Below are 23,809 nucleotides of genomic sequence, written 5' to 3' on the forward strand. Positions count from 1 at the left end.
CCGCCAGCGATCGCTATGCAGGTAGGGGGTGTACTTCAACAGCACCATCTGTCGTGCAGGTACTCAGTACTCAATGTAAACAAAGAACTCAATTTTCTCCTCGGTCCACTGCGTCTCTATTGGGGAGGAAGGGAGGGTCCTTTAATATATAATCACCGGGTAAGTATATTCAAAAATTTATTTCATTATAAAAATAACATTTTTCAATATTTAACTTAGCCGGTGATTATATAAGCTGATTCACACCCAGGGGGGTGGGTAGAGACTAGCAATAAATGTTTACATTATTATGAGCTAAGGATTTTTTATTTCATTTTAGCAGTTATCAAAATAACAAACTTAAAATAAATAAGTACCTGGTAAGGAAGTCGACTTGAACAATTACTCTGCCTTTTTAAGTACGTCTTCCTTACGGAGCCTCGCGATCCTCTTAGGATGCTGAGCGACCCCTAGGAGCTGAAGTATCAAGGGTTGCAACCCATACAACAGGACCTCATCAAAACCTCTAATCTAGGCGCTTCTCAAGAAATGACTTTGACCACCCGCCAAATCAAGTAGGATGCGAAAGGCTTCTTAGCCTTCCGGACAACCCAAAAACAATAATAAAACATTTCAAGAGAAAGATTAAAAAGGTTATGGAATTAGGGAATTGTAGTGGTTGAGCCCTCACCCACTACTGCACTCGTTGCTACGAATGGTCCCAGAGTGTAGCAGTTCTCGTAAAGAGACTGGACATTCTTAAGATAAAAAGACGCGAACACTGACTTGCTTTTCCAATAGGTTGCGTCGATTATACTTTGCAGAGATCTATTTTGTTTAAAGGCCACGGAAGTTGCGACAGCTCTAACTTCGTGTGTCCTTACCTTCAGCAAAGCTTGGTCTTCCTCATTCAGATGGGAATGAGCTTCTCGTATTAACAGTCTGATAAAATAGGGTAAAGCATTCTTTGACATAGGCAAAGATGGTTTCTTAACTGAACACCATAAAGCTTCAGACGGGCCTCGTAAAGGTTTAGTTCGTTTTAAATAGAACTTAAGAGCTCTTACAGGGCATAAGACTCTTTCTAGTTCATTTCCAACCATACGATAAGTTTGGAATATCGAACGATATTGGCCAAGGCCGAGAAGGCAGCTCGTTTTTGGCTAGAAAACCAAGTTGTAGAACATGTAGCCGTTTCGGATGAGAATCCGATGTTCTTGCTGAAGGCATGAATCTCACTGACTCTTTTAGCTGTGGCTAAGCATACCAGGAAAAGAGTCTTTAAGGTGAGATCTTTCAGGGAGGCTGATTGTAGCGGTTCGAACCTGTCTGACATAAGGAATCTTAGTACCACGTCTAAATTCCAACCAGGTGTAACCAAACGACGCTCCTTCGTGGTCTCAAAAGACTTAAGGAGGTCCTGTAGATCTTTATTGTTGGAAAGATCTAAGCCTCTGTGACGGAAGACTGATGCCAACATGCTTCTGTAACCCTTGATAGTGGGAGCTGAAAGAGATCGTTCTTTCCTCAGATATAAGAGGAAGTCAGCTATTTGAGTTACAGAGGTACTGGTCGAGGATACGGATACTGACTTGCACCAGTTTCGGAAGATTTCCCACTTCGATTGGTAGACTCTAAGGGTGGATGTTCTCCTTGCTCTAGCAATCGCTCTGGCTGCCTCCTTCGAAAAGCCTCTAGCTCTCGAGAGTCTTTCGATAGTCTGAAGGCAGTCAGACGAAGAGCGTGGAGGCCTTGGTGTACCTTCTTTACGTGTGGCTGACGTAGAAGGTCCACCCTTAGGGGAAGTGTTCTGGGAACGTCTACTAGCCATCGAAGTACCTCGGTGAACCATTCTCTCGCGGGCCAGAGGGAAGCAACTAGCGTCAACCTTGTCCCTTCGTGAGAGGCGAACTTCTGCAGTACCTTGTTGACAATCTTGAACGGAGGGAATGCATATAGATCTAGATGTGACCAATCTAGGAGAAAGGCATCTATATGAACTGCTGCTGGGTCCGGGATTGGTGAGCAAAATATTGGGAGCCTCTTGGTCATCGAGGTTGCGAAGAGATCTATGGTTGGCTGGCCCCAGGTGGCCCAAATTCTCTTGCATACATCCTTGTGGAGGGTCCATTCTGTTGGAATTATTTGTCCCTTCCGACTGAGACAATCTGCCATGACATTCAAGTTGCCTTGGATGAACCTCGTTACTAGTGATATGTCTAGACCTTTTGACCAGGTGAGGAGGTCCCTTGCGATCTCGTACAACGTCAGAGAGTAGGTCCCTCCTTGCTTGGAGATGTACGCCAAAGCCGTGGTGTTGTCCGAGTTCACCTCCACCACTTTGCCTTGAAGGAGAGACCTGAAGCTTTTCCAGGCCAGACGTACTGCCAGTAGCTCCTTGCAGTTGAAATGCATTGTCCTTTGACTCGAGTTCCATATTCCCGAGCATTCCCGACCGTCTAATGTCGCACCCCAGCCTACGTCCAATGCGTCCGAGAAGAGAACGTGGTTGGGAGTCTGAACAGTCAGGGGAAGACCCTCTCTTAGGTTGATATAGTCCTTTCACCAAGTCAGACAAGACTTTATCTTTTCGGAAACCGGGATCGAGACCGCTTCTAGCGTCTTGTCCTTTTTCCAGTGAAAAGCTAGATGGTATTGAAGAGGACGGAGGTGTAGTCTTCCTAGTGACACAAATTGATCCACGGATGACAGCGTCCTTACCAGACTCATCCACAACCTGACTGAGCAGCGTTCCTTCTTCAGCATCTTTTGGATGGATAGCAGGGCTGGGGGCTGATCGTCTTGTTCAGCAACGTCCTCATCAGATGGTTCCTCATCCGAAACTGATGAGGAAACGGCAACGGAGTGGGCAACGTCTGACTCGCTGAATCCGGTCGCACTGGTGGATGCGTGACGGAGCCTGACGCAATATCATGGAACTGCTGCACAGTCTGTGAACTGTCAACAACCATGGGTGCGCGAGGAAGCACAGCATCAACCCGAAACTGTCTAGACCGTCTGGGTTGTGCAGTCAACACCCTACCGGGTTGCTGAGGTTGACGCACTGCGTCACAACAAGTCACCTCTGCTGGTTGTTGAACGTCCTGAACGTCAACAACCACCTCCGAGCGTCGCTTAACGTCAACGTGGGGCTGGCAACCCACACTGGGTTGCATCGGTGGAGGAACCACCTCAACTGGCAGACGCGAGTAGGTTACCTCAGCATCAACAGGGCGCACAACCGACCGGTTGGAAGGTTGTTGGCCAGAAGGTTCTTCTCCGCATTTAAGTCCTCTATCAAGGACGCAAGCTTGGACTGCATGTCTTGCAGCAAAGTCCATTTAGGGTCTACGGGAGCAGGTGTGGCAACAGACGGGGTTAGCGACTGAGGCGGAACCGTTTACCATCCCTGAAAGCCTTGTTATGCGTGACATAATAGTACAGCAAAACTTCAAAGGCCCGACAACAGCTGAGAAGTTGACCTGTAAACAACTTGGAGCGTCTCCTGGCTAGGCGCCAGGGAGAGTCTACCAGAATTGAGAAGTCTATCTGGGCAGAGGCATGAACTCCCAAGCCGAGAACTTCTCTCGTGTCATAACAGACTCTCGCTCTATAAACCAGTTTAAAAGAAGGGAAAGCAAAGGCTGTATCCCCCAAACTCCTCCTGGTGAAAAACCAGTCGCCTAGCCAACGTAACGCTCTCTAGGAGAGCGAGAGAGCACTAGCTTAAAAACAACGGCTTCGAAGTACTGTAGCTAGGCCTAGTGTAAGCTCTGACGTTTAGGCGAACGAGGAGCAGCAGTTACAAGATCCGGACGAAGATCCTTAAAAAAAATCATCATGATTTAATTAAAGTCCATAGGAGGCTAAGCAGCTTAAGGCTCCTCTCCATCTGACAGAGTCCTCAAGGGAATATCAGTAGGAGGGAGAACAGCAACTTCCTCATCTACAGGAACCTTGTCCAATAAAAGCTGAGTCTCTCACTGGTGCATTAGTAGCGGACCAGAACGCAACGTCATGTAACTGCTTGACAGTCTGTGAACTGTCAACAACTGAACTGTCAACCACAACAGGTGCGTGAGGACGTACAGCGTCCACTCGAGACTGCTTTGACTGCCTAGACTGAGCAGTCAAAACAACTCTAGAATGCGGAGGTTGACGCACAGCGTCAAAACAAGTCAACTCCGATTGTTAGTGAACGTCTAGAACGTCAACAGGAGCATCAGCCAGTGGCCTAACGTCCAAATGCGGCTGAAAAACCACACGAGACCGCATCGAGTGTGGTTCTAAACAACCTGACTGACGTGACTAAGTTACGCCAACGTCAACAGTAAGCACAAAGGAACGTTAGGTTGGCTGAAAGCCAGGATATCGATGAGATAAACGGCTAGACTCCATGGACTAATCGGCAGAATAGTCTTCCATAAGGGAGGCAAGCATATACTGCATGTTTTGCCATACAACCCCTTAAGGATCAACGGAAATGGTTGTGGTAATAGACGAGGGTAACGTCTGTGACCGCAACACTTTGCCTACAAAAAAAGACTTTCGGAGTCTGTGTTACGCTTTTGTTAGGCGGCGAGCAGTTATCCGAAGACTGCATAGGGTCAGAGCTGTCCTAATGGCTGTAACCAGGACGCTGGACCTGTCCTGAAAGGACTGACTTTCGCTTAAGGGCTTCGAAACCTTGTGACAGGTTTCTTATGCGAAAAGCCTACGGATGGCGAGGAGAAACAACGTCTCTCTCGTCTTATGGTAGGGGAGATCTTGGTAAGAAACACCCGATACCATAGAGGGAAAACGTCTGTTCGTTGGTCAAGGCCTCTCGAACCCATAAGTCGTTCGACATTACTTCTCCCCTGGGCTTGGGAGCTTGCAAGAGGTCCCGGACTAGGTGAACGACAGGCACGAACAGACGAACCCTCGGACGCAACACTGTAACACTTTGCGCCTCGGACGCAACACTGTAACACTTTGCGCATATCACTTTATCACTTCGATTTTCTGTTTTGCACTTATTTCTACCTGAAACACGCAATTCTACCCTTCATTAAAAGGTAGTAATTGCTAAATTAGTCGTATAATGCAAGCTCATAATACCAGCAAAAAACAGAAAACATATTTTAAGATAAAAAGAAAAATCAGTGGCTGGGAAAGAGACTAAACACTAGTTCATATAACTACGTTTTCAATCTCTCACCGCACATAGCCTGGGGACGAGAATAAAAACCTAAAAACGTTTTATCCTTCCTCCCCGTACAGAGACTAGGGATGAGAGTAACACGAGAACAACGTTACCCGCTTGAACGGAACGTTTTCTCTCCTCTCTCTCCCTCCGTCTCTATCTCTCTCTCTCTTTCTCTCTTGATTTCGCACCTAAGAGAAGAGCCCAATTATATCTCGTCAAAAAAACATGTTATTTGACTAAAGGAAAAAACTGAAAGGTTTTTCAAATAAAAAGTTCCTTTAAATTAGAATTTAAAACATTAAAGCTAAGAAATAATGAACAAAACGTCAGAATCGATTTACTCTTACTGCAAAGTGAAACCGTGATACACTCTCTCTCTATCGTAACGATAGAGCGCATGTTGAACGTCCTGAACGTCAACAACTGCGTAGCATAAAAAACTAAACGTTAGTTCATCTTTGAAAACAGTACGAAGACTATCAAAGAAATTCTTTCATAAAATATTACATTTAAAAAGTTTTAAATTCTTTAAAAGCTAATTACGATATAAAGGGCTCAACGTTGATTAACTTCGGTTCCAAGTTAGGACCGCCTACTATCAGGAAAGGTCGCATATAAACAAAACATTAAAATTTATTTTTATATGTTTATAATAAATGGAAAGTTAATCGAAGAGGCCTAATAAAGGCGGAGAGATATAAAATATATAGATCTATAACGTGATAAGATAATTACTAAAAACCTAAACACACTTCCGTCTAAGGGAAGGGTCGGCCATTTAAAAGTGAAAGAAAGTCCATACTCTCTTTGTCACCATAATTAAATCTATCCAAAACGAGTTCAAGTTTTGAGATGAAGATAAAACACCTGCATAGCGAAAGCTCAAAACTAGAATAGTGTACTTCACCAAATAGTTGTGAAAACAAATCCAGTTAGCAACAGCGAATTAGTAGGTCTTGCCGGTAGCCCAACAGAGAGAAAATTGAGTTCTTTGTTTACATTGAGTACTGAGTACCTGCACGACAGATGGCGCTGTTGAAGTACACCCCCTACCTGCATAGCGATCGCTGGCGGATTTTTAACGTAGAGTTTTCTGTCGAGCAACAGAGTTGCAGCTTATATAATCACCGGCTAAGTTAAATATTGAAAATATTATTTTTTCTAAAACTTGGGTAATATTTCGGTTGAATCTTGTTTTGAATGATAGCGAGCCCAGTTCATTGTGATATGTAGTAGTGCTAACTAGCTTAGAATAACTTAATACTGTAGGGTACTAATTATTTTTTAGACTATCTAATTGAAAATAATAATGCACCTAAAAACGTAATCTTAATAGGATGATCTAGACTCTAGAGGGTGTTCGTGTGGGTGGCAGTGGCGTGGTAAAAGTGTGGTTTCTGGGGTCTTTGTTACGGCCCTTCCCTTTGATGAAGGAGTTATCTAATTGGAAGACAGCCTGTGAATAGTGGTTTTCACACGCCACTGATGTATACACGACACTCACGAGGTGCTCGCGCGAGGGTAGTAACCTCTGCATTCCATGCTTTTATTTTTTTCTGGTATATTTGGAAGATTTATATCAGAAAAGGTAGAAAGAAGGACTTTTCACCGGGCGTCACAGGTCTCTCCCCAGAAATAGATTTTTCCTTCGTCAAAATCCTTTTACTTTGCCCAGTTCCTAATTTCCCATTGATGCTATTAGTATACCGTATAGTACATGTACTAACATTTCTGATATTACAGTACAGTATTTAATCAAAAATAATAATGTACATAAAACATAATTATAATACCACCATTAAATGTGCCCAGCTTCTAATATCCCAATGATGCTATTGTTTTATATATACCAGTATATGTTAACATATGCTGTACTAAGTATAGTACCAAGTCAAAGAAGGAGTTAGGTACATACGTTACGTACAGTCAACATAAGACTAACAGTTTGCTTAATCCAAATGGAATACAGAATGCATAGCCATAGAATTTTTATATAAATATAAAAGTTACCCACCTATTCAAACCAATACATTTTCTGCATGCTTCAATTGTCCCAAAACCAATAAAATAAGACCATACTGTATTCAGTAAATATTTAAAATAATCAAATAAGGACTCCACTCTTTTCAAGATAGCACTGCTTCATTTGCATCTTTTATTCTGAAATCTATTTGCTAATTGACCTTTCTTACATACATACATATACCAAGGCACTTCCCCCAATTTTGGGGGGTAGCCGACATCAACAAATGAAACAAAACAAAAAAGGGGACCTCTACTCCCTACGTTCCTAAAGCCTAACCAGGGACTCAACCGAGTTCAGCTGGTACTGCTAGGGTGCCACAGCCCACCCTCCCACATTATTCACTACAGATGAAGCTTCATAATGCTGAATCCCCTACTGCTGCTACCTCCGCGGTCATCTAAGGCATCGGAGGAAGCAGCAGGGCCTACCGGAACTCCGTCACAATCGCTCGCCATTCATTCCTATTTCTAGCACGCTCTCTTGCCTCTCTCACATCTATCCTCCTATCACCCAGAGCTTTCTTCACTCCATCCATCCACCCAAACCTTGTCCTTCCTCTTGTACCTTTCTTGCTGCACTTAATTATTTGTAGAACAACCTTTGTATTACAGTAATACAAAATTGCAATAGGTTACTAAATGGCCAAATCATAAAATTGCAATAGGTTACCAAATGGCCAAATCATTTTATCTCTTGTTATATTCCCTGTTATTTTACTAGCCATTTATTATCTTGCCTGTTTTTCTGTTTGCATATGGCAGGCATTCTATTCTGTGAAAGCTTGCTCAGTACATTAAGAGCTTTTTTTTTGGCTTTTTTTTTGGATGAGCACAATTAATGAAATTAAGAATACGTGTTTTTTTTTTGGATGAGCACAATTAATGACATGAAGAATACCTGTAAGGAACTTAACTTGAAACAACCTGTCTCAGCTCTACAATCATAACCATATAAGTATCTGTTATATATCTACATAATTATAAAAACATAAAATTTGACTAAATTTTAACAGGAACTAGTTTTCTTATGGAAGTCAGGATTATGGCTACTTAGTACAAAGTATAGAAAGGATACAACAATATCATTTTAAGCCGCACTCTTGTAAAAACAAGCAACTGGCCACACAAATGACGTAATAGATCATGAAGTCCTGAATAAACATGATCTGTCAGTCCATCGTCAGCACTGGCCTCACTATCCTTCAGGAAAAATTTCTTGGCAAGACTTAATTCTTCTAGCTCCGCAATTAGGCTTTCATAAGCTGCCCGTACCGATATCTGAAATTTAAAGTGAAATATTATACAGAAACTGAATAAACAAGCCCTTTCCAATACTAAAGAAAAAAAAATTGCAAGTTTTAAAAATATTTATTTTTCCTAGCCATACAAACCTGGGTCTTTTAAAATAGGATTATAGTGTATCTTCAGTGGCTGGAATGGCCATTGAATCATTAAAATGTACTGTAAATTATTTGACAGCTGGTGCTGAGAGGAAGCCTCGCTCAACCACCCGTCAGATAATAGCCTCTTTTGCCCTTAGGCATTGGACTGCGTTGGGTGGTTGAGATGGGAAATTCAATAGAATGGACTGAGATTTATATAGCTAGGTGAATAAAAATTACTTCTAAAATCCTTTATCTGTTCCTAGACATATACAAATATTCCATCCTTTAAAATAGATAGACTCATCCTTAGGTGGGAGGCATCCCCTAGAACCAAATAGAAAGGTTTTTTCTTCCCTGGATACGTCATCCTACCTGGTCCCATACAGGAGCAAGGAAGGTGACTCCAACAACCTCTTAACAGCTAATTAAGGGATGTAGAAGCTGTTATAGCATTGGTCAGTACTGGCTTAAAAGGAATCTAGTACTAAGACCCAGACAAACTATCTACCTTACAAGGGCATCAAACTTATCTAACACCCAGTTGTACATCTAACAGGAGAAAATAGTGTACAATATACCACCCCATAAAATCACTTCATGTAGAAGCTCATCAATTCAATAAAAGATTAAAAAAATATCACCATGAATCTCGCCTAACTATTAGGTTTATAGAAAATTAGGGAACTGATGTAATCTCTTACTCAAAAATCTAAACGTCAAATTGCCTAAGCAGTTGTGACCAATACTAGTAACCAACAACACTCAACAATTCCACTGATGTTCCAGTTGGTTACCAATTCACTTGGTTCTATTGCTAACTTGTAGTACCTCAATGTTTTTTCTGCCTTATGTTTTTTGAAACACTTTGGCACCTCCATATTTATACATATAGTAATCTTATAACAAGATAGACATACAGTACCTTTTAATTCTACAACCAGATCACACATTTCCATCTTAAATTAAGTTGGGGAATAAGAGGACAGTCTATAAAGTTTGCCTGACAACAATCATGTGAAGTTCTTGGGATGTCATAGCTGGCTGTGTGATCACCCAGTGGCACCACCTATCGGGTTGAATGAGCATCACAGAGGAGGGGGAGATGGGGGACTTTTATTTTCTTTTAAAGATCGAGAAGCTATGTTTTCAATGGTTAAGGCATAATGACTACCAGATAAGATTCATTTAAATAATCTTTTTTTTCACACCACAAAGGATTATCTTTAACCAAAAAATTAAGTGCATTTAGTTTTCTATGAATTCTATGGTGAAAATCTTATCCTTGGATCTAAATACTATATTAATCTATGGCAGCATCATTAGATTAGCTCTTTGTGAATGCTAGTTAATATTTTAGAGAATTAACACCATCCTTGTCATTCAGATTTTCACTTTCGGGTTTGCACATAATTCAAAGTCTCACCTTTTTTTATAAGGCTCAATACTACACAATATTCTAGAATTTTCAGTGTGGCTAGAGCCAAAATGTAGAGTGATCCTCCGCATCAAATAGCTGAATCCGTATAAGTTCATAAGATTGAACTTGGTGCAAATGCTTAGTCTTGATTTATCCATCCATATACCAAGGCACTTCCCCCAATTTTGGGGGGTAGCCGACATCAACAAATGAAACAAAAACAAAAAGGGGACCTCTACTCTCTACGTTCCTCCCAGCCTGACAAGGGACTCAACCGAGTTCAGCTGGTACTGCTAGGGTGCCACAGCCCACCCTCCCCCATTATCCACCACAGATGAAGCTTCATAATGCTGAATCCCCTACTGCTGCTACCTCCGCGGTCATCTAAGGCACTGGAGGAAGCAGCAGGGCCTACCGGAACTGCGTCACAATTGCTCGCCATTCATTCCTATTTCTAGCACGCTCTCTTGCCTCTCTCACATCTATCCTCGTTGATTTATGGATTTAGGTAATATAACCCATTACTGATGACTTAGAAGTCATTCACAGCTTAGGTGTAACTATGCAAAATCCCAGCAATCGCACTGTTAAAAGGCTGGACAGTGATAGAAGAAAGGGAGCAAGAACAACTCCTGAGTACAGTACATCAACATCAGTCTCGTTTTATAGTTTACAAGTCACTTTATCTATTTAAAAGTATTACTGTATTTACCTTACATTCCATTCTTTTTTTCTTTAATAGTTTATTCTTCATTTTAAATGGGGTGCTTTCCCTGTTGGTGTCCTTAAGCTTGTAGCACTTTGCTTTTCCAACTGGGGATGTAGGTTGATAGTAGTAATAATAATAATAATAATAATAATAATAATAATAGTAATAATACTAATAATAAAAAAAACACAGAATTTCTTACCTCTTTCCTAAGAAATCCTTTAGTAACAAGGAAAGACATATTCATATACAGCTTTTCAGCTTGTACAAATTGGACCATGCAGCCTAAAAGAGCTTGCCACATTTGGGAGCCACTGCTACGACTGGCATCCCGTTCTTTTTCCTGTAAAATAAAAAATGTTAAAGGAGTTTATTGATTATATGATACCAGCTAGAAAATAATTTACAAAGTGGGCCAACAATTCTCAATGTATACAAAATGTTATTTTCATTAGTAAAATAAATTTTTGAATATACTTACCCGATAATCATGTAGCTGTCAACTCCGTTGCCCGACAGAATTCTACGGGAGGGATACGCCAGCTATCACTATACTAGAAGGGGGTGTACTCACCAGCGCCACCTGTGGCCAGGTACTGCAGTACTTCTTGTTGACACCACCTCACTTTTTCCTCGGTCCACTGGTTCTCTATGGGGAGGAAGGGTGGGTCAATTAAATCATGATTATCGGGTAAGTATATTCAAAAATTTATTTTACTAATGAAAATAACATTTTTCAATATTAAACTTACCCGATAATCATGTAGCTGATTCACACCCAGGGGGGTGGGTGAAAACCAGTGTACATGACTAAAGGATAGCTAAGTATCCCGTATTTCATATAATCAGTTATTTCAGAATAACAATGAAATAATAAGTACCTGGTAAGGAAGTCAACTTGAACCGTTACTCTGCCTTTATTAAGTTCGTCTTCCTTACTGAGCGCAGCGTTCCTCTTAGGAGGCTGAATCAACTCTAAGGTGCTAAAGTATATAGGGCTGCAACCCATACTAAAGGACCTCTACACAACCTCTAACCCAGGCGCTTCTCAAGAATGAATTGACCACCCGCCAAATCAAAAAAGGATGCGGAAGGCTTCTTAGCCTACCGTAACAACCCAAAAAACAACAATAAAAGCATTCAAGAGAAAGGTTAAAAAAGGTTATGGGATTAAGGGAATGTAGTGGCTGAGCCCTCACCTACTACTGCACTCGCTGCTACGAATGGTCCCAGGGTGTAGCAGTTCTCGTAAAGAGACTGGACATCTTTAAGATAAAATGATGCAAACACTGACTTGCTCCTCCAATAGGTTGCATCCATAATGCTCTGCAGAGAACGGTTCTTATTAAAGGCCATCGAAGTGGCTACGGCTCTCACTTCGTGGGTCCTTACCTTCAGCAAAGCAAGGTCTTCATCCTTCATGTGAGAATGGGCTTCTCTAATCAGAAGCCTTATATAATACGAAACTCCGTTTTTGGACATGGGCATCGAAGGTTTCTTGATTGCACACCATAAGGCTTCTGACTGTCCTCGTATAGGTTTTGACCTATTAAGATAATATTTCAGAGCTCTGACAGGGCAAAGAACTCTTTCTAGCTCGTTACCCACCATGTTGGAAAGGCTAGGAATTTCAAACGATCTAGGCCAAGGACGTGAAGGAAGTTCATTCTTAGCTAAAAATCCAAGCTGTAAAGAACATGTTGCAGATTCGGATGTGAACCCAATGTTCTTGCTGAAGGCATGAACCTCACTGACTCTTTTAGCTGTTGCAAGGCAGACGAGGAAAAGAGTCTTGAGGGTAAGGTCCTTGAAGGAAGCTGACTGGAGAGGTTCGAACCTAGGAGACATAAGGAACCTTAAGACTACGTCTAGATTCCAGCCTGGAGTGGGTAAACGACGTTCTTTAGAAGTCTCAAAAGACTTAAGGATGTCTTGAAGGTCCTTGTTGGAAGAAAGGTCCAAACCTCTGTGGCGGAGAACTGAAGCCAACATACTTCTGTACCCTTTAATCGTAGGAGCCGAAAGGGATCTCTCATTCCTTAGATGTAATAGGAAGTCAGCTATTTGGGTTACAGAGGTATTGGTAGAGGAAACTGCATTGGCTCTACACCAGCTTCGGAAGACTTCCCACTTGGATTGGTAGACTCTACGAGTGGATACCCTCCTTGCTCTGGCAATCGCACTGGCTGCCTCCTTCGAAAAGCCTCTAGCTCTAGCGAATCTTTCGACAGTCTGAAGGCAGTCAGACGAAGAGCGTGGAGGTTTGGGTGCACCTTGTCTACGTGAGGTTGACGTAGAAGGTCCACTCTTAGAGGGAGAGTCCTGGGGACGTCGACCAGCCATTGTAGTACCTCTGTGAACCATTCTCTTGCAGGCCAAAGGGGAGCAACCAGCGTCAGCCGTGTCCCTTCGTGCGAGACGAACTTCTGAATGACTCTGTTGATGATCTTGAACGGTGGGAATGCGTAAAGGTCGAGATGGGACCAATTCAGCAGAAAAGCATCCACATGAACTGCTGCTGGGTCTGGAACTGGGGAACAGAACAAAGGAAGTCTCTTGGTCATGGAGGTGGCAAACAGATCTATCGTAGGCTGACCCCACAAGGTCCAAAGTCTGTTGCACACGCTCTTGTGAAGGGTCCATTCCGTGGGGATGACTTGATCTTTTCTGCTTAGGCGATCTGCTGAGACGTTCATGTTGCCCTGAATGAACCTCGTTACTAGAGTGAGGTTTAGACTTCTTGACCAAATGAGGAGGTCCCTTGCTATCTCGTACAGGTTCCTCGAATGGGTCCCTCCCTGCTTGGAGATGTAAGCCAAGGCTGTGGTGTTGTCGGAGTTCACCTCCACCACCTTGCCTAGCAGGAGGGACTTGAAGTTCATAAGGGCCAAATGAACTGCCAGTAGCTCCTTGCAGTTGATGTGGAGCGTTTCCTGTTCCCTGTTCCACGTTCCCGAGCATTCCTGTCCGTTCAAGGTCGCGCCCCAGCCCGAGTCTGATGCATCCGAGAAGAGATGAAGATTGGGGGTCTGAATCGCTAACGATAGGCCCTCCTTGAGAAGGAGGTTGGTCTTCCACCACAAGAGAGTGGTCTTCATCTCTTTGGTGACAGGGATAGAGACTGCTTCGAGCGTCAAATCCTTGTCCCAATGAGCTGCTAGATGGAATTGGAGAGGGCGGAGGTGGAGTCTCCCTAACTCGACGAACAGGGCTAACGATGACAGGGTCCCTGTGAGACTCATCCACTGTCTCACTGAGCAACTGTTCCTCTTCAGCATGCTCAGGATGCAATCTAGGGCTTGGCTTATCCTTGGGGCCGATGGAAAAGCCCGAAAATCCTGACTCCGAATCTCCATTCCCAGGTAAACTATGGATTGGGAGGGAATGAGCTGGGACTTTTCTAAGTTGACTAACAGACCCAGTTCCTTGATCAAGTCCAAAGTCCAGTTGAGACTCTCCAGACAGCGACGACTCGTGGAGGCTCTCAACAGCCAGTCGTCTAAGTAAAGGGAGGCTCTGATGTCCGATAAGTGGAGGAATTTTGCAATATTCCTCATCAGATGCGTAAACACCATAGGAGCTGTGCTTAGGCCAAAACACAGGGCTTGGAATTGGTACACAACCTTTCCAAAAACGAATCTCAGGAAAGGTTGGGAGTCTGGATGAATAGGAACGTGAAAGTAAGCGTCTTTCAGATCCAACGAGACCATCCAGTCCTCCTGCCTGACCGCTGCTAGGACCGACTTCGTCGTCTCCATAGTGAACGTCTGCTTGGTGACATAAGCATTGAGCGCGCTGACGTCCAGCACCGGTCTCCAACCTCCTGTCCTCTTGGCCACCAGAAAGAGACGGTTGTAGAAGCCCGGGGATTGATGGTCCCGGACTATAACCACTGCCTTCTTCTGTAACAGGAGCGACACCTCCTGGTGCAACGCTAGCCTCTTGTCCTTTTCCTTGTAGTTGGGAGAGAGGTTGATGGGAGAAGTGGTCAGAGGGGGTTTGCGGCAGAATGGTATCCTGTAACCCTCCCTTAGCCACCTGACAGACTGGGCGTCTGCACCTCTCCTTTCCCAAGCTTGCCAGAAGGTCTTGAGTCTGGCTCCTACTGCTGTCTGGAGAGGAGGAGAGTCAGTGTTTGCCTTTTGAAGTCTTGGGACCTTTCCTAGACCTGTTCCTGGAAGAGTCTGGACGGGAGCTTCCTCGGCTGGGGGCTCTGCCACGAAAGGGCGGAATAAACCTTGTAGCAGGAGTATCAGCCACTGGGGTGCGGTAAGTCCTGGGAACTGAGGGAGCAACCTTAGTCTTACGAGCTGAAGAGGCCACAAGATCATGAGTGTCCTTCTGAATCAGGGCCGCAGACAAATCCTTGATAAGCTCTTCGGGAAACAAGAACTTAGAAAGCGGAGCAAAAAGGAGTTGAGACCTTTGACAAGGTGTGATGCTGGAAGAAAGAAAGGTGCAAAGTTGCTCCCTTTTCTTAAGAACTCCTGACACAAACATTGAAGCAAGCTCGCCAGACCCATCCCGAATTGCTTTATCCATGCAGGACATTAAAAGCATGGCCGAGTCCTTGTCCGCAGGGGAGGTCTTCTTGCTCAGGGCCCCCAGGCACCAGTCTAGAAAATTGAACATCTCAAAGGCACGAAATACACCCTTTAGGAAGTGGTCTAAATCGGAGAAGGTCCAGCAAACCTTAGAGCGCCTCATTGCTGATCTACGAGGAGAGTCGACCAAACTTGAGAAGTCAGCCTGGGCAGAGGCAGGGACTCCCAAGCCTGGTTCCTCTCCTGTGGCATACCATACGCCCGCCTTAGAAGTGAGCTTAGTAGGTGGGAACATAAAGGAAGTCTTCCCTAGTTGCTGTTTAGACTGCAACCACTCCCCTAATATTCTTAAAGCTCTCTTAGAGGACCTAGCAAAGACGAGCTTAGTATAAGTTGACTTAACAGGTTGCATGCCCAGCGAAAACTCAGATGGAGGAGAGCGGGGGGTAGCAGAAACAAAATGGTCCGGGTATACCTCTCTGAAAAGAGCCAGGACCTTACGAAAGTCAATGGGTAGAGGAGAAGACTTGGGTTCTTCCACGTCTGATGAGGGATCCAGGTGCGCAGCTTCCTCCTCAGAAACCTCATCACCAGAGTGTAGCGAAGTGAGAGGTAATGTAACAGTGGTATGCTGAACAGCAGAATCTGAACAAGCGGGTGCATAAACGCTTGTGGTTTCATCCTCAAGTCTCTGTTGCTGAGTTAAAACCTGAGGTTCAGGCTGCAAAGACTGGTCAAGAAGAGTAGAGGAAGGTAGGTGCATGGGTTGAGGTGGCTGACTCCTAGCATGAGTTTCTTTTCTCAAGAGTTGCGCTTGCTGTAAGGGTTGCGGATGCGCAGTAGCAGGTTCCTGAGGAACGAGTTGAGGTTCCTGAGGTGTGAGCTGCGAGAGTTGAGGTAGCGGCTGCGCAGAGCGCAGTTCCTGTCTCGCGAGTTGAGGTTCCTGAGGTGCTAGCCTAAGGAGTTGAGGTTCTCGCCTTGAGGAGGGTTGAGGTCGCTGCAGCGAGTGCTGAGGTGGCTGCCTCATGGATGGAAGAGGTTGTCGTACCTCAAGAGATTGTTGCCTCGCTGGTGGAACCGCAAGCGGAAGCGGAGGAAGTAAGGCATAAGACTCCTGCTCCCCTTGCTGAGGTTGCCTTAAGGAAGGCGGAGGTTGCTGCACACCGCTGGTAACTGGCAACTCAGTACGCGGTAAGGTATCCTGAGGAACCTCAACTTCGTACGCCTGGCAGACTGGACTGCGGTGAGGCGGAGCGATCGCAGGAGGAGGTGTAACCTTCTCAGCCTGACACTCACGCATTAAGACCGCAAGCTGTGACTGCATGGACTGCAGCAAAGTCATCTTGGGGTCGACAGACGCTAAGGTCTGCTGAGGCAAAGCCTTAACAGAAGATGAGGTCTGTTGCGGCATCACCTTACCTCTCTTAGGAGGTGTGCAGTCACCTGATGACTGCGGAGAGTCAGAGCTAATCCAATGACTGCAACCAGGTTGTAGAACTCTTGAGGTCTGGACTTTGCGTTTGAGAGGTCTTGAGACCTGAGTCCAGCGTTTTCTCCCTGACATTTCTTCTGCAGACGAGTAAAAGACGGGCTCAATCGTCTGCGGGTGGGAGTGACGGTCTCTGTAAGACACGCCCGCAACCACCGAGGATACTTCTGTGCGCCGATCAAGGCCTGCCGAACCCTTTTGCCCTTCGACATTGCTTCTCCCCTGGGCTTGGGAGCTTGCAAGAGGTCCCGGACTGGGAGGACGACTGGCACGCACAGAAGTACCCTCACGCACCACACTGACACTGACACTAGCACTTGGCACCGCACTGACACTAGCACTTGGCACAGCACTGGCACTATCACCTCCCACTGCACTTTTGACCTTAAGTTCTTTGACTTCTGCCATAAGAGACTTATGGTCACTAACCACCGATTCCACTTTGTCACCTAAAGCCTGAATGGCACGCAAAACATCGGACATATCAGGTTGAGCACAAATAGTAGGTTCGGGGGTAGCCACTACAGGGGGAGGAAAAGGTTGAGGATCATGAGGTGAGGAAAAAAGTGAAGAGCGAGAAGAACTCCTCCTAACTCTCTCTCTCTCTAACTTGGTTGAATATTTCAGGAATCGAACAAATTCAAGTTCCGAAAGTCCGGCGCATTCCTCACATCGATCTTCCAACTGACAGGGTCTTTCCCTACAGTCAGAACAAGCGGTGTGAGGATCAACCGAGGCCTTCGGAATACGCCTATTACAAGACCTACATCGTCTATGGGGTGGGGCTTGTGAAAGGTCAGACATCTTGAATCAAAGAGTAAGTCAAGGGGGATTCCAAATCAAGCAAAAAGATCGTTAACCATTAATCAAAACCAAATAAAAGCTATCTAAGCTAATTAGAAAAGTTTCCAGTATAGCGAAAGCTGAAATCTTAGAGAAATACTTCACCAAAAACCGTGAACAATACTCCAAAATCATAAGCGTATCCCAGAACGTCTTGCCGGAAGCACGACAGAGGAAAAAGTGAGGTGGTGTCAACAAGAAGTACTGCAGTACCTGGCCACAGGTGGCGCTGGTGAGTACACCCCCTTCTAGTATAGTGATAGCTGGCGTATCCCTCCCGTAGAATTCTGTCGGGCAACGGAGTTGACAGCTACATGATTATCGGGTAAGTTTAATATTGAAAAATGTAAGTTTATGATTCCAGTTTTAATGTATACTGTATAGTGTCAAATAAATCCCTATTGCGTAAAGACCAAATGCCTGTCATGATTATTTATTACATCAAAAATTTTACAAATTCCCACGCTTCTTAAAGAAAAATGTTATTTTGATAATAAAATAAATTTTTGAATATACTTACCCGGTGATTATAATAGCTGCAACTCTGTTGCTCGACAGAAAACTCTAAGGTAAAACTCGCCAGCGATCGCTACACAGGTTGCGGGTGTGCCCAACAGCGCCATCTGTCGTCCAGATACCCAGTACTCAATGTAAACAAAGACTCAATTTTCTCCACGTTCCACTGCGTCTCTATTGGGGAGGAAGGGAGGGTCCTTTAATTTATAATCACCGGGTAAGTATATTAAAAAATTTATTTTATTATCAAAATAAAATTTTTCAATATTTAACTTAGCCGGTGATTATAATAGCTGATTCACACCCAGGGGGGTGGGTAGAGACCAGCAATATATGTTTACATTATTATGAGCTAAGAGTTTTTATTTCATTTTAGAAGTTATCAAAATAACAAAAACAAAATAAATAGGTACCTGGTAAGGAAGTCGACTTGAACAATTACTCTGCCTTTTTAAGTACGTCTTCCTTACGGAGCCTCGCGATCCTCTCAGGATGCTGATCGACCCCTAGGATCTGAAGTATCAAGGGTTGCAACCCATACAACAGGACCTCATCAAAACCCCTAATCTAGGCGCTTCTCAAGAAATGACTTTGACCACCCGCCAAATCAACCAGGATGCGAAAGGCTTCTTAGCCTTCCGGACAACCCAAAAACAACAATAAAAACATTTCAAGAGAAAGATTAAAAAGGTTATGGAATTAGGGAATTGTAGTGGTTGAGCCCTCACCCACTACTGCACTCGCTGCTACGAATGGTCCCAGAGTGTAGCAGTCCTCGTAAAGAGACTGGACATCCTTAAGATAAAAAGACGCGAACACTGACTTGCTTCTCCAATAGGTTGCGTCCATTATACTTCGCAGAGATCTATTTTGTTTAAAGGCCACGGAAGTTGCGACAGCTCTAACTTCGTGTGTCCTTACCTTCAGCAAAGCTTGGTCTTCCTCACTCAGATGGGAATGAGCTTCTCGTATTAACAGTCTGATAAAATAGGATAAAGCATTCTTTGACATAGGCAAAGATGGTTTCTTAACTGAACACCATAAAGCTTCAGACGGGCCTCGTAAAGGTTTAGTTCGTTTTAAATAGAACTTAAGAGCTCTCACAGGGCATAAGACTCTTTCTAGTTCATTTCCAACCATATTCGATAAGCTTGGAATATCGAACGATTTTGGCCAAGGTCGAGAAGGCAGCTCGTTTTTGGCTAGAAAACCAAGTTGTAGAGAACATGTAGCCGTTTCAGATGAAAATCCGATGTTCTTGCTGAAGGCATGAATCTCACTGACTCTTTTAGCTGTGGCTAAGCATACCAGGAAAAGAGTCTTTAAGGTGAGATCTTTCAGGGAGGCTGATTGTAGCGGCTCGAACCTGTCTGACATGAGGAATCTTAGTACCACGTCTAAATTCCAACCAGGTGTAACCAAACGACGCTCCTTCGTGGTCTCAAAAGACTTAAGGAGGTCCTGTAGATCTTTATTGTTGGAAAGATCTAAGCCTCTGTGACAGAAGACTGATGCCAACATGCTTCTGTAACCCTTGATAGTGGGAGCTGAAAGAGATCGTTCTTTCCTCAGATATAAGAGGAAGTCAGCTATTTGAGTTACAGAGGTACTGGTCGAGGATACAGATACTGACTTGCACCAGTTTCGGAAGACTTCCCACTTCGATTGGTAGACTCTAAGGGTGGATGTTCTCCTTGCTCTAGCAATCGCTCTGGCTGCCTCCTTTGAAAAGCCTCTAGCTCTCGAGAGTCTTTCGATAGTCTGAAAGCAGTCAGACGAAGAGCGTGGAGGCCTTGGTGTACCTTCCTTACGTGTGGCTGACGTAGAAGGTCCACCCTTAGAGGAAGAGTTCTGGGAACGTCTACTAGCCATCGAAGTACCTCGGTGAACCATTCTCTCGCGGGCCAGAGGGAAGCAACTAGCGTCAACCTTGTCCCTTCGTGAGAGGCGAACTTCTGCAGTACCTTGTTGACAATCTTGAACGGAGGGAATGCATATAGATCTAGATGTGACCAATCTAGGAGAAAGGCATCTATATGAACTGCTGCTGGGTCCGGGATTGGTGAGCAATATATTGGGAGCCTCTTGGTCATCGAGGTTGCGAAGAGATCTATGGTTGGCTGGCCCCAGGTGGCCCAAAGTCTCTTGCATACATCCTTGTGGAGGGTCCATTCTGTTGGAATTATTTGTCCCTTCCGACTGAGACAATCTGCCATGACATTCAAGTTGCCTTGGATGAACCTCGTTACTAGTGATATGTTTAGACCTTTTGACCAGGTGAGGAGGTCCCTTGCGATCTCGTACAACGTCAGTGAGTGGGTCCCTCCTTGCTTGGAGATGTACGCCAAAGCCGTGGTGTTGTCCGAGTTCACCTCAACCACTTTGCCTTGAAGGAGAGACCTGAAGCTTTTCAAGGCCAGATGTACTGCCAGTAGCTCCTTGCAGTTGATATGCGAGTTCCATATTCCCGAGCATTCCCGACCGTCTAATGTCGCACCCCAGCCTACGTCCGATGCGTCCGAGAAGAGAACGTGGTTGGGAGTCTGAACAGCCAGGGGCAGACCCTCTCTGAGGCTGATACTGTCCTTCCACCATGTCAGGCAAGACTTCATCTTCTCGGAAATGGGGATCGAGACCGCTTCTAGCGTCTTGTCCTTTTTCCAGTGAAATGCTAGGTGATATTGAAGAGGACGGAGGTGTAGTCTTCCTAATGACACGAACTGTTCCAGGGATGATAGCGTCCCTATCAGACTCATCCACTTCCTGACTGAACATCGTTCCTTCTTCAGCATGTTCTGGATGCATAACTGGGCTTGGCTTGTTCTGGGGGCCGACGGAAAAGCCCGAAAAGCTAGACTGTGAATCTCCATCCCTAAATACACAATAGTTTGGGATGGAACCACTTGTGACTTTTCCATATTGACAAGGAGACCCAATTCCTTGGTCAGATCTAGAGTCCACTTTAGATCCTTCAGACAGCGACGACTGGAAGAAGCTCTGAGAAGCCAGTCGTCCAAATAGAGGGAGGCTCGGATGTCCGCTAAATGAAGGAATTTGGCTACATTCCTCATCAGCCTCGTAAACACAAGAGGAGCTGTGCTTAGGCCAAAGCACAGGGCTTGAAACTGGTAGACAACCTTTTCGAAGACGCATCTCAGAAAAGGTTGGGAGTCCGGGTGGATGGGGACGTGGAAGTAGGCGTCCCTTAGGTCTAAAGAGACCATCCAGTCTTCCCTTCTGACCGCTGCTAGAACCGACTTTGTGGTCTCCATGGAGAACGTCTGCTTTGTGACAAAGACATTCAGCGCACTGACGTCTAGCACCGGCCTCCACCCTCCTGTCTTCTTTGACACCAAGAAGAGACGGTTGTAGAATCCCGGGGTTTGATGGTCCAGGACTTTGACTACCGCTCCCTTCTCTAGTAAGAGAGACACTTCCTGTTTCAATGCTCGTCTCTTGTCTTCCTCTCTGTACCTGGGAGAGAGATCGATGGGAGACGTTGCTAGAGGGGGTTTTCGTACAAACGGGATCTTGTACCCCTCTCTGAGCAACTTCACAGATTGTGCATCTGCGCCTCTCTTTTCCCAGGTTTGCCAGAAGTTCTTGAGTCTGGCTCCCACTGCTGTCTGAAGAAGCTGGCAGTCAGACTCTGCCCTTAAAGGACTTGGTTTCTTTCTTCTTTCCACGTCTCCCTTCGGCACGAGCACCTCCTCTGCTGGAGGCTCTGCCACGAAAGGGCGGAATAAAACGGGACGCTGGAGTGTCCATCCTTGGTCTAGCTGACAGGGTAGGCAAAGGGGTGGCTTTGCGAGCAGATGACGCAACAAGATCGTGAGTATCCTTCTGTATCAAAGAAGCGGCAATTTCCTTAATCAGGTCCTCTGGAAAAATGCACTTGGAAAGAGGAGCAAACAGAAGTTCGGATCTCTGGCATGGTGTAACTCCAGCTGAAAGGAATGAGCATAGGTTTTCACGCTTCTTAAGGACTCCGGACACAAAAGATGCAGCAAGCTCATTAGACCCATCACGTACGGCCTTGTCCATGCAGGACATAATGAGCAAGGAAGTCTCCTTCTCCATCGGAGAGATCTTTCTGCTTAGAGCTCCTAGACACCAGTCTAGGAAGTTAAAAACCTCGAAGGCTCTAAAGATACCTTTCAAAAGGTGGTCCAGGTCCGAAGATGACCAACATATTTTTGAGCGTCTCATGGCTAGGCGGCGGGGAGAGTCTACAAGACTTGAGAAGTCGCCCTGGGCAGAGGCAGGAACTCCCAAGCCGAGAACTTCTCCCGTGGCATACCAGACACTCGATCTAGAAGAGAGTCTAGCAGGGGGAAACGTAAAAGCTGTCTTCCCTAAACTCTTTTTGGACTGCAGCCATTCTCCTATCACCCGCAAAGCTCTCTTGGACGAGCGTGCGAGGACGAGTCTAGTAAAGGCAGGAGTGGTTGACGGCATGCCTAACACAAACTCTGACGGAGGAGAACGCGGAGCCACAGAAACAAACTGGTCCGGAAACATCTCTTTGAACAGGGCCAAAACTTTCCTAAAGTCCAAAGAGGGTTGCGTAGACTTAGGCTCGTCCAGTTCTGAATGCGGTTCATCTACGTGTGCAGCACCATCATCATCAGAAAGTCCCTCATCCGAGTATTGATGAGGGAGCGGCAACGAAGTGGGTAACGGCTGGTTAGCTGAGTCCGGTCGCACGGGTGCATGCGTGACTGAGCCGGACGCAACGTCATGGAACTGCTGCCCAGTCTGTGAGCTGGCAACAACCATAGCAGCGCGGGGACGCACAGCGTCTACTCCAGACTGTCTAGACTGATGTGGGTGAGCAGTGGCAACCACACTGGGTTGCGGAGGTTGACGCACCGCGTCAAAACAAAACAACTCTGACGGTTGTTGAACCTCACGAACGTCAACGGATACCTCCGTGCGTCGCTGAACGTCAACATGCGGCTGGCAGATCACACTGGAACGCATGGGTGGCGGAACTCTCTCAACTGGAGTGCGTGAGAAGGTTACCTCAGCGTCCCCAGGACGCACAACCGATCGTGTGGGTGGTTGTAGGCAAGGAGCTGCACTAGCTGGTGCGGCAGCAACCTTCTCCGCACGAAAGTCCTGCATAAGCGACGTTAGTTGAGACTGCATGTCTTGCAGTAAAGACCACTTAGGGTCTACAGGAGCAGGTGCGGCGACAGACGGTGTAACTGTCTGAAGCGGTACCGCTTTGCCTCTCTTAGGAGGTGAGCAGTCATCGGATGACTGCAGCGAGTCCGAACTGACCCAGTGGCTACAGCTGGGCCGTTGGACTTGTGCGGAAGGGACCGACTTGCGCTTTAACGGTCGTGAGACCTTGGTCCATGGTTTCTTGCGAGAAACACCTTTCGAAGACGAGGTATAAATGGGCTCTCTCGTCTTTGTTAGGCAGGGGCGATCTTGGGTAGATACGCCCGATACCACGGAGGGAACGTCTGTTCGCTGATTAAAGCCTCTCGAACCCATTTGTCGTACGACATTGCTTCTCCCCTGGACTTGGGAGCTTGCAAGAGGTCCCGGACTAGGAGGACGACAGGCACGAACAGACGAACCCTCAAGCGCAACACTATCCACAACACTATCACTCACTTTAACACTTCCCACTGCACTTTTACACTTCAGCTCCTTCACATCCGCCATGAGCTGATTACGGTCACTAGCAAGGGACTCAACTC

At 45.4% G+C, this 23,809-nt stretch overlaps 1 protein-coding gene across 1 annotated transcript in view; it reads right to left on the reverse strand.

The window, feature by feature from the left end:
• LOC137650684 (KICSTOR subunit 2-like) overlaps positions 1 to 23,809 on the reverse strand; it is a 215,069-nt gene that overhangs the window by 74,543 nt on the left and 116,717 nt on the right. The window contains exons 3-4 of the mRNA XM_068383849.1: positions 10,906 to 11,046; positions 8,268 to 8,470 (exon numbers count right to left, since the gene is read on the reverse strand). Of these exons, the coding sequence (XP_068239950.1) occupies positions 8,268 to 8,470; positions 10,906 to 11,046 (344 nt within the window). The remainder of the gene's footprint in view (positions 1 to 8,267; positions 8,471 to 10,905; positions 11,047 to 23,809) is intronic.

This window comes from Palaemon carinicauda, chromosome 12, assembly GCF_036898095.1.
Source record: "Palaemon carinicauda isolate YSFRI2023 chromosome 12, ASM3689809v2, whole genome shotgun sequence".
NCBI lineage: Eukaryota > Metazoa > Arthropoda > Malacostraca > Decapoda > Palaemonidae > Palaemon > Palaemon carinicauda.